Raw genomic sequence first — 19,368 nt, forward strand, 5'->3', positions numbered from 1 at the left:
TACTTTTCCCCAAATCCTTTTTGACAACAACAGCCCTTACACAATGAGTGCTAACACATTACACACTTGTTTCCCTCGGCTGTGGGTTCTGTGTGGACGTGGTGAGGCTGAGGTCTTGTAAAGCAAAAAGAGGAAGACTCAACAGTTTGAGAAAACGCCATGATTTCCCTGAATTTAGGGTTCCTCAAAGACACGTCAACCCCCTCTTGGTTCGTCTGCCGATTAATTCTTTCCTTTAGTTGAGCTGTTGGACTGAAGAGCGGTGTCCTTGCATCAGGCGCTTATGTCCACTGGAGGGCAGACAGGGACAGCAGCTCTGGAAACCCCAACAGAGGTGGTGGACACCAGTATGAAACACTCTACACAATGGTTGAAAACCAGCTCAGTGGTTTTCAACATGAGCTTCCTGGACAACACCTGCAGGATCTCCACTGATCAAAAGTTTCCTTATTTCTTAAACCAGTTTTATTTATTTTCTTTCAGCACATTTAGCTTCTGAGACTTGATCAAGAACTCTCACTAGATACACAAATCATTTTTAAAAAATCATCTGACAAATCACAAACAAATATCAATCAACAAATTTTCCTGCTGAGATAGTATAATTATTATTCCAAATAAATATATTTAAAGATCAGACACATGTTATAATTTGCATATATACTGTGAATAATTGCTTACACACATGAATTTTCAGCTTGTAAATAACGAAATGTTGCAACATTCAGATTATAAAAACAGCCGTGATAATTTGGATAAATGTCTGTTGCACATTTCCCTCCTGTCAATATGGACACAGTTTTAAAATGTATCATTTTACACATGTTATACAATTTACTGCCTAGTTTGCATACAGAGGTTTGTTATGACAGACGACACTACCTTGTCACTTGATTGACAGTTTTGTGTCTTCACTCCCACAGTATTTCATGTCAGTAGGTTCAGACTATAGTTTGTCTTCATGTCTTGCCATGATAAAAATGAGCAGATTGAGTAATACTGATCAAAGTGTTAAACTGCTGACAGATGAACAGAAAGGTCGTGACAGAAGATCTGCTAACAAACTACAAGACAACAAAAAGAAAACAATGAGTTCCCATGAACTTGTTCAGTTATTGATCATTATTCCCTGTCATGTCTCTTTCTGTGCAGTGTTGATTTTTAAACAGTCACCAGTCTTTTTAATTCAGACCGAAAACAAAATGAAAGACAGATCAAATCCTGGAGCAACACTTTGAATAGCTGGGAAACAGTCGGGGAGCTCTGCATGAAACAATAGTTGGGTGGATACATATTTTGAAAATATGCATTTCCATTTTTCTTACAACAAACCCCAGATGTATACATTAAAACATTTAAACAAGGGAAAAGAAAAAGCCAACTTTAGAGTGTCAGTGTTGCCCAAGAGTTATAACTGCCATTAAACTCTCTAACAGACTACAGAGCATGACTGGGAGGTACATCATGCTGTGGCACTGAAGATCTTATTTTAAGATTTAGTTTTGTGCCTTTTTTTGTATAAAGAGTAGACGGAGAAATAAAAAGAGCAGGAGATGGAGAGAGTGAGAGATGGTGAGAGGGTGGGGGTCGACTGTGTCTGTTCTGCTGTGGTTTGGGGGAGTTATTTGGTGTTAAAATATGCCTTAATGGTTGCTGGGGATCCATTTATTACAGGCAGGAAGCAGAAGGGGGTTTCTCTTCTCATTTAATGTGACCGCCGAGAAGCTCGCCAAGTCCTACAGGCAAGCCAGCATTCCAGTGCACCAACGCAACACACACACACACACACACATACATACACATACACACACCTATGCGTACACATATACTCACAATGAGACAATTAAGTAAATTAAGCTAGAATACGCATATACAGTAGATGCAAAGACAGAAAGATACACACAACGCAGTCCTTTCAGAAAAAAGCTGTGTGTATGCATAAACACACGCACACACACACACAAATAGACTGTGGTCTCTGGCAGAGAGAATGACCTTTTCTGAACCATGAAAGCACACACATTAACACACACACATACACGCACACAGAGAAAAAAAAGCCTCTGCAAAACATTTAAGCAGTACGGAGGTTATATAAAAAACCTCCTGAGGTCTTATTAATTCACATTTGTTTTGCAGTTGTGAAGCTCGGTTTCTCTCCTTCTCACTCATCCTGTCTTTCTGCGTGGCCGTTAGTCTTTCCCTCGCTTCCTGCGACTGGAGTGCCACACAGTCACACTTTCCTCCTCTCTTCCCTTTACTTCTTTCTTCCTCTGCATCTGTCCAGCGCCGAGCCAGATACAGCTTGACACCCTTCCCCGGCATTAGGGAGGGTGTGTTAACACCTCCTCCCACACACACGCCAAGGCCTTAAGACTCGTTTATGAAGTGTAGGCCTCCTGGCGTACGAACACACATACACACATGAAGAAGAAGGCAGAGATTAAGATGTGAGATTGTGAAGGAAAATTAATGATTTTTTAAAGGGGTTTTTGGTTGGTGTTTTCACAGTACTTTGGATTGTACTGATGTGAAACCACTAATTGTAGACTGGTTCTGTGTTATGCGGCTCATTTCAGAATATTCTGGAAAAACTGTTGACACCAATGTACTGAATGGGTGTTTCCAGTATTTATGCGTCTTTTTTCATTAAGTCTAAGACAGTTTGGATCCGTGTCGGTCGATGTCGCTGATTGCATCCCATAAAGAGTCTGTAAAGTGTTGGCTTGTTCGTCCGGAGGGAGAAAAACAGTCGACTAAGTGCTTTGATTGTGATTACACCAACTTTAACGGCTCATGACTGCTCTGCTGCAGCTGTGCCTTTTCTCTTTCTCTGAATGCTAAATCAAGTTATACAGTATCAACATGTTTAAATGAAATAAAGTAACTCTAGAAGCTTCACTTGGCTACTACGGCCGCTCAGTTAAAGGTTGTGTAAGGTTTGTGTGTGCGTGTGTGTGTGAGGGTATTGGGTTACATGGCGGATATAAGGCTCTATCCCTCCTTTCATCAGCTGAGTGAGGAAGAATCGAGCAGCAACACACTGCAATCTGACCCTGACGTGCACACACACACACACACACACACACACACCTATACACACTTTGATACACACAGTAGCAGAAAAGCAGACATAGTTCAGTGCCGGCCATCGCTCATCAGTACAAAACCTCACTGCTGCTTTCCACTGATCACTGTCATAACACATGGCTCTGCGGCTGTGATACCTCTTGCCAGTGTTATATCAGTAAGTCAATATAACTCTAACTCCACTTTGGTTTTTGCTTGAAACGATGAGTGTTATCATATAAACTCATCGTTCAAGTAAAAATGTAAAAACCGTAACCGGCTTTCCTGGTCTGAAGCAGGAGAAGTCTGCCCTGCTGACCGCTTGTTACAGAAGATACTGAATCCCCACCAGCTGCAGGCTGCTGATCTGTCATTGACCCTGACCTCTGACCTCTGACCTTTGACCTCTCTTAGCCCAACAACAGATAATTACCTTTTAGAGGTGAACAATGTCCTTGGTAGGTCTAATGGTGATAATAATACATAACTTTTTAGTACTATGATCTTAATGGAATAAGACAGTGAAACCAATCCAGGACTGATATAAATAATGTAAATACAGATCAACGTCACTAAGGAGTTCTACTAAATTCTTGAGAAGCACACAAGCAGTTATGTAATTTAAAGGAAAAGTTTGGGGAAACACTTTGTAGCCTACTGGGATATTAAGTTACACTGAGCTGAGGGTTATCTTAAGGTCTATCATCAAGACTGTTTTTATTTCAATTAATTACACAGACAAGATGTGATGTTTTACTCAGTGAGGTTTAGAGGTGCTGGTCAGTGGTTTTGACACTTGAGTAGCTGTTTCTCCTTTTCCAGTCAGACTAAACAGAATAGATGTGAGAGTGAAATCAGTCTTTACACCTTAAGACCCTAAGATTTTTGTTTGCATTCAGCTCACTCTTCATTCTGATCAGTTCCTGATGCTGCCTCCACTATGCGTTGTTATAGGGATAGAGCATCTTTTTCTTTTTCTTATGCTCTCAGAGTCCTTTAAATACTGTTTAGCAGACACAGTGAGCTGCAACATGGCTTTTACTCACTGTCTGTCCTGCTGCTCCACCATAAAGGCCTGTTTGATGTAGTGCTGTCCTCCCGGTTAGAGTGACAGGTGATAACAGGCATTTGATAATTGACATGATTATTGTCTTGGTGTGCAATATGAATTGTTGGTCTTTGTTATTGCTTTTCTAAACTATAGTCAGTCAGTTTAAATTGCCAACAAGATCCTGGAGAGAGGTTTTAGTTTTTCAGTTTATTACAGTTATACATTTTATTGCCTGAATAATTAAAAGATGCTTTCACCTTATCGTTTTTGGTTACTGAGTGTAGCATGATGGGCAGAAAAAGCATTTTTCACAGTCTAAAACAGAATCTACAACACATTAAAGTTAGCAAAAAGTGAAGGGATCGTTCTAAAACCACTTTATATAACAGGGCTGGTTCGGATTGTTTGGTCTCCTTCGCAGAAAGAAAAAAGGGGTTAAAGAGGTGAGATTTTCAGAGTCAAAGCCATATTCTCTTCCACTTACCTGTCCTCATCTATGTGTCACAGATCTGATCTGTCAGTGAAGAAAATGACCCGATGGTGTCGGATAGAAACTGAATTAGACAGAAATATGATTTAGCAATTGAAATGGAAGCCCAGGAAGTGAAGTAAGAGAGTGTGAATGGTTACTGTGTAACTGCGAGTATCAGTGTGTAGTGTGTGCAAAGGGGGGAGGGGGGTAATTACGGTGTAGAATGTCCTCCTCATCAGTGGAGCTGACCTAAGAACACAACGGTTAATCATCCACCACCCAGCAGAGAGAGACAGAGTGAGAGAAGGAGGGAGAGGCGCTGCTGGCTTGACAGAGACACTTCATGCACCTGTGCTCGCCACAAGGTGAAATAAACCCACAGGAAAAGAGGAATCATCTGTCAGACAGTGTGGGATAAAGGAAATACTCACTGAGAGTAAGAGGACAAAAGAAATCTGTTGGCCTGGACTCACACCTGCAACCGGAGGAGGACTTGGACCCTGGCTCGGTTTTTATACCTTCAAGTCAACCAAGCGATTGTGTTTGTGTTCATCGGGGTGTGTTAGCATGTGTGTTCTACAAGGGCAGTCCAGTTTTTGGATTTGATTGTGAGTGTGAGAGGCAGCCACATGGGGCCCGGACCCTCTCCGGGATGCCAGCTGCTGCAGTGAAGCCCAGTCCGGAGGACATGGTGGCGGAGGGAGGGGGCGAAGGAGTGTCCCAGTGGGAAGCCTCGACCCTGGACCGAGAGAGGCTGCCTCTCCCCTCTCTGAAGGTCCCCAGGGAGCTGCTGCGGAGCTTCCCTCACTCCAAACGGGTGGGATCCTACCTGGTGGGGAAAATGATCAATAAGGGCTCGTTTGCCAAAGTGATGGAGGGGCTGCACATCGGCACGGGAGAAAAGGTCAGTGCTTTGTCCCTGACACCAGAGCTAGACAGAGGAGACATGACGTGACACGGCTCAGACTGGAGGCGACACACCGACGAAGGAAAAGATCACACACCAGATTATGATTACATGGTCACAACCTGCACCATGTACACCTGTAACTGATATTTATAGTGAATTGAGTTTGAGGAAGGCTGTGACCTGTTATTACTTTTGTTATGTGTAAAACATCTGAGTCACAATGACCTGCATTTAACATGTACCCATGACTCTGAAAGGGATTTTATTGTTTATAAAGAAACTGCTAATTTATACACCACAAGTTACAAATACGCAAATACAACTTGTTCATGTTGAGAGCAGGAATACACAGTGTTTCCTTCATGCTGTCCTTTGTTTACTTTTTTTTACTGTTATTTAAAATGATAATAATATATGATTTAGTATATGATATTTTTGCCTGACACTGATGCTGTGTTGTGTGCGTGTGCATGTGTGTGTGAAGACTGTATGTGGGTAAATGTATGTGTAACTTCCTTTCATCACCCGGCTCATGTGCACCTGACCTGGTTGCCATAGCAGTGACCAAACTCCTCTCCAAGGGTGTTTGCACCTCTTAACCCCTGTTACCCTCTGCAGCTGCCAGACCTGTAGTGGTCAGGTCTGCTAATATATAATATATATAAACACGCACACCGTTTGGGAGTCTTTTATTTTTAAATTTTATGAAATGGAGTAATATGAAATGGAAATAAACCAAGTTCATTCCCCCAACACATGTGATATAAGCCGTATCATTTTCACCAAGGCCAAATAATTGTTTTCCTTCATCTGTTTGCTTCCCTCCTTGTCTCTGTGCTCACATAAAGCTGTTCTCATTGACATGTTTTTCTGTTCCTGTTGTCAACAAAACACGCACAAAATCGTCACTGAAATGTGGCCAATTAAGACGACATATTATCCACCAGGATAAATGTTAATGATCTCATGCTCATGGGTGGTACTGGTGACTCAGCTTATATTTGTCCTAAAAGGTTATTAAATGTATCGGAAAAGGCGTTAAGTTGGCAACACTGCCTGTTTGTTATCATTTTGTAAGAGCATGGGACCAATGGGGAAGCTCCAACACTTGTCCAGTGGACTAGTGGCAGTAACATTCAAGTTCATAGGAACGGCCCTGCTGTTGCAAGTGATTAAGAAATACTTCCTTAATGACTATTGTGGAAGCCCCCATGGGTAATCCTCTGAAGCCACAACCATAGGACATCTATCATTAGTAGAGAACGGCGGGTAGACGTTCATCCAAGAGGAGCGCAGGCAGCAGCCATTACCCTCACCATTACCTTCTCCATTCTCTAGTGAATGTCTGGTTCTGTTTATGTGAACTGGTCGCCTGCCAAATTTGTAAGAAGAGCAAAGGGTGTTCTCAAAACATCATTAAAGCTATTGTATGTTTATGTGCCTATTTCTTTGTATGCGTGTGTTTAGGTGGCCATTAAGGTGATTGACAAGAAAAAAGCACGGCAGGACTCGTACGTGCTGAAGAACATGAAGAGAGAGCCTCGCATTCATCAGATGGTCCGACATCCTCACATCGTGGTTCTGCTGGAGGTAAACGCCTTACAGCACTACACCTGCTCATATCAGAGAAGTAGCCTATATTGTGTGAAGTTAGAATAAGCTCTTCCCATAGCATTCCTAATGAATGACTGTTTGTGTGTCAGACTCTGGAGACGGAGAACAGCTACTACATGGCCATGGAGCTCTGTGCTGGAGGAGACCTGATGGACCGGATCTGTGAGAGGAAGAGGCTGGAGGAGAGGGAGGTGCGGCGCTACACCCGACAGATCCTGTCTGCAGTGGAGCACCTGCACAAACATGGCATTGTACACAGGTAAGTCTACACAACCGCACACTCACACACACAGGAGGAGCAGAGATGCAATGTGCAGCACATGTACATGTATTAAGAGATGTCAAAGGCTCTCTATGAGGCAGATGTCTCATGCTTTAATGTATCTAGTCTCTCTATTGTCAGCACTTTGGTTGAGGCTTGGTAAGCAATTTAAAGTACAGAAAAAAACAAAGTAGACACACATATCACACCAACGAGGGCAGATGCTGAGTACAAACAATAAGCAAACTGAAAAAACAACAACTTTTTTTCAGTAAGCAATTTAAAGTACCATTAAAATGATTTGTAAATCAGTATACTGTACATGTAGAATTCTGTCCATTTTGTTCCATGTCTGTACCATTGGAATACCAAATAATCAACAAAGAATTGCCATTAAAACTTCTCAAATGTGATGCCTAGACAGCACTTCCCTCTCCCTCGCACTTTTCTTAACTGCCGATATACCGTTTTCAGTTTTCCTACACACAAGTGCATCTATATCATGCACTGTATTGCACTTCAGTTCAGCTGACTGAATCAGTGAGAGCAAAACTGCACTACTGTATATTTACTTCACTTTATAATAGAGTGCTGAAACATTTCAGTGGTCGTCTTTTTAACACGTTCTTTTGGTCTGGCCCCATGCACTGCCCATGTCTGCTGGTGTGCTACTGGTCCCGGCTGACTCTGCACTGGCAGCGTGTTAATCCAAATATACTGCTGGTAGCACACATCTGTACATGACTACCTCACACAGCCACACATCAAATAACCCAAACCAACCCTTTAAGTATCGTTCAAAAGAGTTTTTGGATGAAAGCTTTAGATGAAAATATCAACGTCAAAAGGTCTTAATTATATTTATATATTGTCATTTTATATACTCCTTATAGTATGATGGTATGATGGCATCTCCTGCATATAAAAATAACTAAGCTTACTGGATTTACCTGTAGTGGAGATCACCTGTAGACACAATGAGTGACATGAGCAGGTGATGTTGACTCTGTCTTATGTTTATTTGTTTATTTGTTTATTTATAGGATTTATAGGATCCCCATTAGCTATTCTTCCTGGGGTCCCCAATGCAATTTTAAAAAGAACATAGTACATACTCACATTCATCGCTGTTACAGATCACTGTAACACCTCGTCACCATATACACAAACAGCAAACAGTCTAATCTAAAATATATTATTAGGTACAAAGATACATCATACATCACATTACAGTACCACAACAGTTCAACCCACAAATAAATTCCTATAATTAATTATTATACATATTTCTTACTTTAATTTATTTAAATAGTCTTTTACTAACTTTATTGAAATGTGTTTTGAGTTAATATTTTTTGATATTATTAGGTAATGTGTTCCATCCTATAATGGCTCTGTATATTACAGTATGTTAAAAAAAAAAAAATCAGTGATCAGGCAAATCAGAGAGTACAAATAACTGAAGCCTTCAAACTCCCACAAACAGTAGCTGTTTGTTGCAGAGCGGATGTTATGGTTAGACTTGTAGATTCACACATATAAACACAAGTGTTAGCACACAGCACACAGAGTAGTTTGCAGGGCATTAACAGTTTTCAGAGGAGGAAACACTGCAAGAAGGGCACAGTGCAGCGTGGGAGTCAGTCAAGGGTGTTATTTTAGTGGCATTTTAGTGTGGGTAGGCATTAGAGTCTCAATACTGACACTCACACACACTCGCACACACTTTTGCTGCAGCCACACACAACATCCACAGCTCTGGGCTTTGGTTTAAGACCTTGGCTCCTCTGAAGGTGGGAATGTGATTACCAGGCAATGACCTCATCATCCTGCGCCGGCGCCATGATTCACACATCATCACAACATCATGGACTTCCTCTCTAATGAAGTCCCTCAACGATGTAGCGCTCAACCCTTCAATAGCACCTCTCTCAGTGTCACACACACACACACACCCACGTCCTCACACACATAGAGACACTCACGGTCGCTCAAACACACACACACACACACTCTACCACAGTCCCACACAGAGATGATTAAACTGGAAATAAATGGAAAATTTGCACTTAAACGCACCTCCTGCCACCCACATTCAGTAGGTTTACCGCATACATTTTCTCCTTTATGACAATGTCTGCTCTCGCTCCGTCTCGCTCCATCTGTCTTTGAACTTTCCTGAGGTTGTGTGAGCGGTGTTCCCTGGATTTTTGGGACCTGGAGTGTCTGTTGGTTAGATGAACGCAGATGAAAGGAACATGGCCGATTCCCAGGCTGTAGTTTATAGGGGATCTCTCGCTCGCTCTCATGACCGCAGATTTTCATTTAGCTCAGTAGTTTTAGTGCAGGCCGTGTGGCTGGTGGTGAGGCAGGGGTGCTTTCAGGGGACTGAGGCAAGTTTTCCAGGTGATCGTAGAGATATTATTCTGGTAAAGGATTGCAAGTAAGTCTTAGTTGACTTGGAAATCTTGATGGGTGGAGGGTTAAAGGAGTCCAAAGCAAACTAATCCCCCAAATTACAACTACTAAATGTACCCCCAAATATTTTTCAACAGTATTTTTAATGCTTGAGCTTTACCCAAACCCAAATTTAGCTTGGGTTTTCCTTTGCTTTTGTGGGTCTCGTCTGGTCCCATCTCATCTGGTTGTCCATAAATACATAGAAAAGCTTGGTAAGGCCAAAGAGTGTCTGTCAAGTAAATTACTTCAAAACACTCATGTCTAGGGAAAAAGTAATTGAAGAAATTCCTTTAGGATTAAGGACAAAGCTCATGAAAATACTACGGTGAACCACACTTGGGTTTTTTTGCCCCTCTTCTTTTCCTCTGTAGAGATTTGAAGATTGAAAACTTCCTTCTGGACGAGCATAACAACATAAAGATTGTAGGTATGTTGACATTTCTGTTTTGTCATGTGACATTTGAACTAATAGTGTGTGGATGCACAATGCTGGACAGATGATTGCAGAACAGTAGCCGGCGTCCAGTGCATCTGTAAATGTTGCGGTAACGGGAAGCCATTGGAAAAATGATGATGTTTCACACAGACTTTGGCCTGAGTAACACTCTGAAGGCTGAGTCGCTGTCTCTGGAGCTTCTCAACACCCAGTGTGGAAGTCCTGCCTACGCCGCCCCCGAGCTGCTCGCCCACAGGAAGTATGGACCCAAAGTGGACGTCTGGTCCGTGTACGTGAGAAACTGTCATTGTGTCTGTTGAAGCCACGTCATGGTTCCATCAGTACTCTTTTCTGTGGTATTGTGTGTTGATAATGTTGTGTTTGTGTTTGTACACATTTTCCTTGTATGTGTGTATGTGTGGGTGCAGAGGTGTGAGCATGTTCGCCATGCTGACGGGGACTCTGCCCTTTACTGTTGAGCCTTTCAACATCAAACAGCTGCATCAGAAGATGGTCAACGGAGAGATCAGCAGCATCCCAAATGACGTCAGCAAAGGTAACTTCAAACAAAGATTATGTGACTGTTATACACTTTAAAATCCATGAATCCATAGAGCTGGAGCTGAGAGAATTTGCTTTGCTCAGAGGGTTTCACCAGTATTTGCGAGAGAAAAGAAAAGCTCTTTGAACCAGTTATACTGTATGCTTTTCTATCCTGCCCCAACGAATAACCAATTGCGAAAAAATAAGTAAACCACAGAAGAGCAACACTGACACTGAATGACTTCCCTCTTATAATTTGAATTTCCATTTAGAAAAGTTCCAGTCTCAGGTCAGCATGGGCACCCTGAGTTGTGTTCAGGTGAAATCTAGATGTGAAATCCTGAATCATACTTAAAGAACTTTGTTGTAAATGTTAGAAGTTCCTCATTAACTGAGGATTCAGACGTCCATCCACAGAGCTACAGGAAACATTTTCACTTCACCTTAGTGTCTCTGTTTCTCTCTGCTTTATTTTAGTCTCTCTCTCACACGTACTCACTCCGTTACACTGTCATGGCGTCGTGTCACCGCAAACATACATGGCTCCTGTTACTGTAGGGAAAACCAGCCCGGCCCTGATGCTTTCAAACTGTGACTAGATCAGATGAGTGGCTGTATCACTGCCACAGATTGCTATCTGAGACGTCCACATTAACTTTGAGACTTCATTATGCCTCAAGACGGAACAGTTTTTTTTTTCACCACCCTTTTAAACCTTCAACACAATAGACAACTTCAACTTGGCCAAACCCACTATAACTGCTGCATTGTTACAAACTTAATTTGTTTTCTCTTTCACGTTATTATCAGTTTATTTCCATTGTGTATGCATTTCCTGTTGAGCATTGTTTTGAAAAATCTTCAAATGGTGCTTTGAGTCTATCGATAACAAACAAACTGAGTTAACCCCTGCAGAGACGAGCTGCTTTGGTGTCAGCGCTACTGTAATAGCAGCCATCTGATTGGAGCTGTCTTGGCTCATATGTCTGTGAATGTGGCAGCCATTCTTTTCTGAAGCTACCAGACTGTGGATCTTATCAGGAGTCCCCATCTGGAGTCAAACTATCAACCCCGCTTGGGTGTCGTAGGCTGACAGGCTAAATTGGTTCTCGTCAAGGGGAAATCCTGCCTCTCTCCATTCTGTCGTCTCCGCTACAGTTTCAGCGAAGACACAATGAGTGGCAGCAGTCTGGCAGCCCGGGTTAGCTGTGTAACGCGGGTTCCTTCGGTTTGGTCCATTTGGCTGGGCATGAGTACAGTAGTACAAACCCATTGATTTGCTTGGTTGGTGGTCTGAACCTTACCTACACAAAACACTCACCCAAAACTGCTTCCATGAGCAGGTCTGAGTCCTGTTTGACCATCTGTGTGAGTGGAGCTGAATATGAAGCATGCTGATCTAAGTGCAGTTCACTTACCACAAGCCCATCCAAGCAAATTTAAGTGACCAACAAGATGGTTGTTGACCAGCAGTTGCTTTCCTCCAGAATACCAACTCTGGCCGTGCGGTCTTGACTAATGTTCATGTCTGCAACCAAAGCTGAACGCTAGCATTTAACTTGTGGGTGGTGGTGAGGGTGGAGCACAGTCTCCACCATCTTTCAAGAAAAATATCTGGCTCTCTAGCTGCCAAACGCTCCACTATGTTCACCAGCTAATCACTAACTCTGTCCATCCAGTAACCGGTGCTGGGCGCATCAGCCTGCTGCGGCTTTCTTAGAGCTTTTCTCTCTGAAAACAGCTGCTTGCTGTTGACAAAACAGTCCAGAGAAACTCGACTAGAACAGCTAAGTAACGGGATTGAAAACCAAAATGAGCTGAGAGACCCTAAAACACAGAGCTGAGGGGAACAGGAGTGTGGGATAATTCTGTGTGGGATTGTCTCATACACACAACGTATGATCACACCACAGAGCTGTTTAGTCAGATGAGTGATTTTTTTAACGTTTATTTATTATTTTTATTCATTTATTATTTAGTCTGGAATTAATGCTAGAGACGACATGCAATAAGTAACTTTCCAATAAACTCTGTTTTTTATATTGTTGTAAACTTGAAACCTGAATTTGTAATTCTGAAGATTAGGAAAACAAATGTCACCTCCCTCCATCCTGTAAATACTCTATCCAGCTGTGCTCGTGTTGCAGGCGCTGTGTCGTTTGTGTTGTCGCTCCTGGAGCCAGACCCAGCCAAGAGACCCAGTGTCAGAGCAGCGATGGAGGAAAGATGGATCAACGAGGGATATGCCAAGAAACCACTACTCACACTCTATCATAAAAACAGGTAGAGATCAACTGTGTGACAACACTGACACACAAAAACAATTGATATAAAAAAAACAATATGTTTTGCGGAATTCACCAGTTTTAAATACAGTGAAAAGTTATATCATATATTTTCTAAATATATGAAACATAAAATGTTGTCTCAATTATTCTTGTAGGACTCTATCGGTATCAACAATGTGTAAATCCCTTCTATATGCTCACATTTGTTTTTTAATAAGTGACTCTATATTTGTAATGTACGTATTAATTACACTGTGAGACACAAAGTCTCCTCTGGGAAGGTTTTGCAGTAAACATTACAATGTGGGCAAAAGAACCAAGAGGGAAATCACTGCAAGTTTTCTAGCAAAATGAAAATTTTTGTGGTCAGTAGAGTAACAGCTTTGTGTATTATAGCATGACTAAAAGGCTTTTATCACTTTACGCAGTGTGGAAATGCAATCATGTATGGCTCCTCCTGGCAATAATGTGTTTTCTGAAATCCACATGAATGAAACAAGAACGGTTCCAGCCCTTCAGCTTGTAGCGACTCCCTACCAACGGATACCGAACAAGCCATTAGATTTCTCTCTTTTCACACTGTATCTTTGTCATGGTTTTTTTCTCCTCCCTCTCTGTTGGGATTTCCAAGGTTGTGTCCAGAGGATCTCAACTCGTCTGTGTTGGCATACATGACGGAGACGCTGGGCTACGCCCTCTCTGAAGTCATTCACACACTCACCACCAACCGACCCTCAGCCATCATGGCCTCCTATCACCTGCTGCTCAACAAGCTCTACAGGAGCCAGAAGGGAACCAAGGCCAGCAAGGTTCACACCTCATTTACACACTTATGCACACACTGAAATAAACACAACTATTCTGACACCCCAATAAAAACCATGGTATGGTTTGCCTGAAGTTTGAGTGATTGATTTGGCAGAAGCTGGAAACCAATGACTGGAGTCTTCCCAGTAAGAATACATGGAGAGAGAGGAATAACACTGAATCCAAGACTCAGGAACAGGTAATGATGACATTGTCAATAACACAGTATACAGTGCATTAATAGGTAACACTTCATAATAAGTACACACTATTAAGCATTAGTTAAGCATTAATAAATACTGAATTATTCATTTATAACACATGAATGCTCATTAGTATGTAGTTTATAAATACAATAGTGCTTATCAATGATGAGTAAAACTGTTTTAACTGTGTTTATAAACTACATACTAATGAGTATTCATGTGTTATACATGATAAATTCAGTATTTAATGCTTAACTAATGCTTAATAGTGTGGACTTATTATAAACTGTTCGATAAATATGATTATCAACACAGTAAACATTAATATGCTAATCATTTAGAGATTGTAAAGTTATATTGTTCTATAAGACACAATGTTTTACAGTTGTTATTGCATGAAAATACTAAAACCATTTGTGTCACTCAGTACAGGTTAGAAATATTGGTAACGCTTTATATTAAGGTCCTTGTAATAAGCATTAGTTAATAGGTAATAAGGCCCTTATAAGTGATTACAAGATGCTTATTAACATTATTATGCGTTTATAAGACTATATATGTATTAATAGACACATTATAATATAGTTAATAGCAGACTATAAGAGATTTATAATAACTTATAATAAACTTAGTTAACTGTTTGTTGATGCTTATGAACATTAATAAAATCCTTATGAGTATCTTATAATTGTTCATAATAACATTACAAACACATATATTGACTCAACTAGCCCAATCATTATGTCTTTGTTATGCCTTTATTAATCTTAAGGTCTGTGTAATAAGCGTTAGTTAATAGGTAATAAGGCTCTTATAAGTGCTAACAAGTATTAATAGTCTCATTATAATATAGTTAATAGTAGACTATAAGAGATTTATAATAACTTATAAGAAACTTGTTAACTGTTTGTTGATGCTTAAGAACATTAATAAAATCTTCATGAGTATCTTATAATTGTTCATAATAACATTACAAACACATTGAGTGTAGCCCAACCATGATGTCTTTGTCATGCCTTTATTAATCTTTTTTGTTTGATTTATTAATGTTAATATATACTTTATTGCTCATCTATTATAAATTAACTATGCACTTGTTAACAGTTAACTATGCTTTTTGCAGGTACTGGATCTAAAGCGAGAACAATATCTTATTAAGGCTGATAAATCTTTTATTGTGCATTATTATGCCCTTATTATCAGTTAACTATGCACTTGTTAACAGTTAACTATGCTTTTTGCAGGTACTGGATCTAAAGCGAGAACAATGTCTTATTAAGGCTGATAAATATTTTATTGTGCATTATTATGCCCTTATTATCAGTTAACTATGCACTTGTTAACAGTTAACTATGCTTTTTGCAGGTACTGGATCTAAAGCGAGAACAATGCCTTATTAAGTCTAATAAATCTTTTGTAATGCATTCATTAATGGTTAACAAACAATGATTTTCACAACTTCCACATCTGTAATGAACAATACATGTGGTCAAGGTTGATAAAATGTAAAGAAAAGATTGCATAGTAGGCTAATACAAATGTTTCAACAGTGAAGCCCAACATTGTTTTATTCATTGCTGTCAAGTAAAGAGACATTTTACTGAAAATGTATAAAAATCAAAATCACCTAAAACAGGTAGAAAGCACCTTTAAAACATTTAGGCATATTATACAAAACATAATTTAACTCAAAAAAGTGCAATTTTGCAAAGTGCAACATGGTTTTTATACTTAAAATGTATAAAAATAAAAATAACCTAAAACAGATCTTTGAAAAAAAAAGTACACTTTTATTTTTAATTCCATTGAACATTTAACGCAGCTGCTCTTTTGCACTCTTGTTTGCATCAAAAGCAATTCCCTCTTCCTCTTCTTCTTGCCATCATCTGAGGTTGAGGAGCTTGAGGAGAGTCTGAGGAGGGGTCGGTAGAGAATGAGGATAGAGGAAATTTACATCTGAGTTTTCATAATGACATTTTAGCATTTTAAATAGAGTCTTAATGTAGCACATTTCATTAAACTCAAACTCAAATGACTGTGCTGAATGTTCACAGCAGTAAGTAGGCTATCATGTACAGAAAAGTGTCAAGAACATATCAGACGGTGCACAACGAAAGAGAGAAGTTAGCCTATATATTTCGACAATGTACACTGTATGTATAAGCCTAGCTGGAGACAAAATAAACTATATTTTAATATAAAAACTTTCTCAGTGATACACAGAGAAGCGCTTCCGTAGGGCAGCAACAGTCATGAGGCGGCTAGGTCTACCCTAGCTTCGGCTAACGTTAGCTATGCATGTTTGAGTTTGTACTAACAAGTTAGCAGCAGTTAAACTTACCAGAAGAGTCATCCACCGTCTCACAACGCTTCCTCTTGTCAGCTGCTTCTTTTCGAGGCCCAGAATGGGTTTGAATTCTACTCGGGGGCAAAAATGTTGGGCAACTACCTCCATTTTACACATGGGCATGTGTTAAGCTATCAGCGGCTAGCTTAAACCGGAACTTCCGGTTTTGCTGTTTGCTTTCAAAATAAAAGCGAAAGGGGTAAAGAATCACTCAACAGCATAGACTGTACAGACTGAGAAAAAGCAGAAAAGAAGCGGTCCCTCAAAAACACTGGAAGGAGGAGGAAGAAAAAAAAGAAGTGACTTTGCCAGGCACACAAAACAAACTCAGAAAACTGATTTTTGAAGTTAGTTCGACCAAAAAAACTTTAAATCCTAATTAAATAGCCTACCTTCAGTGGGGGAAAAAAAACCCTGAAAAAAATCAAATCTGTCACCAGATGAAGATGACAAAGAAGAGGGTCAGAGACAATGCCTTGGGAAAGGTCTGAATGAAACAATCGCTTAATAAATGTTTCAAGTGAGAAGAAACTCTACAAGTCTGCTCTTCTCCTCCGACGCACCTTTCTGAAAACCAAAATCAAATGCATAATAAAAGATTTATCAGCCTTAATAAGACATTGTTCTCGCTTTAGATCCAGTACCTGCAAAAAGCACAGTTTACTGTAAACAAGTAAACTTATAATAGATGAGCAATAAAGTATAATGTTAATAAATCAAACAAAAAAAACATTAATAAAGGCATGACAAAGACATCATGGTTGGGCTAGATTGATACTCATGAAGATTGTATTAATGTTCTTAAGCATCAACAAACAGTTAACAAGTTTCTTATAAGTTATTATAAATCTCTTATAGTCTACTATTAACTATATTATAATGAGACTATAAATACTTGTAAGCACTTATAAGAGCCTTATTACCTATTAACTAATGCTTATTACACAGACCTTAAGATTAATAAAGGCATAACAAAGACATAATGATTGGGCTAGTTGAGTCAATATATGTGTTTGTAATGTTATTATGAACAATTATAAGATACTCATAAGGATTTTATTAATGTTCATAAGCATCAACAAACAGTTAACTAAGTTTATTATAAGTTATTATAAATCTCTTATAGTCTGCTATTAACTATATTATAATGTGTCTATTAATACATATATAGTCTTATAAACGCATAATAATGTTAATAAGCATCTTGTAATCACTTATAAGGGCCTTATTACCTATTAACTAATGCTTATTACAAGGACCTTAATATAAAGCGTTACCGAAATATTCAGTTTCATTTCAATGATGGTTATTAGAATAGTAGTGATGTGTCTCTGTGGATCACAATAACAGTCTGTATTTACAGGATCAGACACTTTTCTCAAGCTGTAGCGGATGACAGTTTGTGTTTGTGTCAGTAGAAACCAGTGTGATCACTGTTGTATTTTAGAATGAACCAACCAATGAGAAAAGCTCCAAGGCGTCCAGCAGGCCCCTGAGGGCCCAGCAGACGACTGACTGTCACAACAACAGGAGGAGGACTGAGGACCTTCACAGAAAGGACAAGAAAGAGGACGATGAAAACCGTCCTCCTTCTCCCTCCCTCCCCCAACTTCCTCACTCCACCTCCCCCTCATTACCCCCCCGCGTGCCCCCCTCCCCCTCCCCTGCCCCTCTGTCCGCAGAAGACGGGGCCACGGATGAGGAAGTTGCCATCACCTTGGACACCAGAGAGACGCTGTTTCCCGAAGGTAAGGGTTTAGTGCACCGAGACAAAAGCTGCACACATACACAGTACAGTGTGTGACGTACTACACCTGTGTATTTTATGTTCCAGTGTCTGTGTTTAGAGACAGGGAACTCGTCCATCTTTCTCCTCCTAAGAGCTCTGCTTCCCAACTCTGTGACTCCGCCCCTTGCCAAGTCCCCCTACCCGTGGAGCCAATCAGAGACGGCAGCACAGTGAGACCCATCCGACACACGCACCTGCTCAGGACAACCCAGTCGGACGGGGCGGCAGACCCCGGGTCGGACTGTTTCCATGACAGCCGCCACCAGGACGAGCACTCTCATCACCTGAGCATCAACGAGCGTCTGGAGAAGCTGCAGACGTTTTACTCCTCGGAGAAGAACGGCATCTCTCCCAGGATGCTCCTCGAGGCCGACACACACACCACACACTCCTCAGACAGAGTCCCCCTGGGTTCCATGGAGACAACCCAGACATCACCCTCGGCCCCCCTGCCGCGCTTGCGCAACGTGGGCCTCAAAGACGGACGAGGCCGGAAGATGACGTGGGTGGGGCTGACCCGACCGGGGCCCCCGGGCCTCCTGGTCAACGGGTCCAAACCTCCCGCCTTCCCCTCCCAGAGACAACACACCTTGGTCATCAAGAGTCTGAGGCAGGAGAGAGGGAAGAGGAGAGACCTGTCTGCAGCAGGAGGAGGAGAGAGAGGGATGACAGGAGGAGGGATGAGTGGAGCGAAGAGGAACTCAGTTCAGTTACGGTCATCTCTCCAGCGGCGGGTGGCAAACCTGAACCTGCCGCTGCTGCCTGCGGCTCTGCAGGGGAAAACTGACAAGAAGAGCCAGCTGCACAGCATGGACTACTGACACAGAGATAGGAAGACATGATAGAGCAGCAGTGATGCAAGAGGGGGAGGAGGAATGAGGAAGAGAGGAGTTAGGAATGAGGTTAGTGACACAGATCACATCCAGCTCAGAAACAGAAACAGGGGCAACATAAAGGGGGCTGACACAAGAGGCTACTGATGAATGCTCACATACAGTTACAGTATTTATAAATACAAAACATGGAGGTGTGAGATTTAAGTGCACAGATGTTTTGAGAAATGTGCAAACTAAAGCTGTTATCCTCTACTTTTACTTTTCCATCCATGCACCCA

The 19,368-nt window shown here is 41.0% G+C and overlaps 1 protein-coding gene across 1 annotated transcript; it reads left to right on the top strand.

Moving 5' to 3' along the window:
- Window positions 1–5,244: 5,244 nt before the first annotated feature.
- LOC311007264 (uncharacterized protein) lies at window positions 5,245–19,075 on the top strand (the record flags this gene model as incomplete). The annotated part of the gene is made up of 11 exons (XM_084000381.1): window positions 5,245–5,496; window positions 6,970–7,092; window positions 7,206–7,375; window positions 10,210–10,265; window positions 10,425–10,563; window positions 10,703–10,830; window positions 12,965–13,100; window positions 13,737–13,914; window positions 14,028–14,111; window positions 17,913–18,213; window positions 18,300–19,075. The coding sequence occupies 11 exons, from the start codon at window positions 5,245–5,247 to the stop codon at window positions 19,073–19,075; spliced, it is 2,343 nt and encodes a 780-aa protein (XP_083856507.1).
- Window positions 19,076–19,368: the final 293 nt, after the last annotated feature.

The sequence above is a fragment of the Trachurus trachurus genome (genome assembly GCF_905171665.1).
Source record: "Trachurus trachurus genome assembly, chromosome: 24".
NCBI lineage: Eukaryota > Metazoa > Chordata > Actinopteri > Carangiformes > Carangidae > Trachurus > Trachurus trachurus.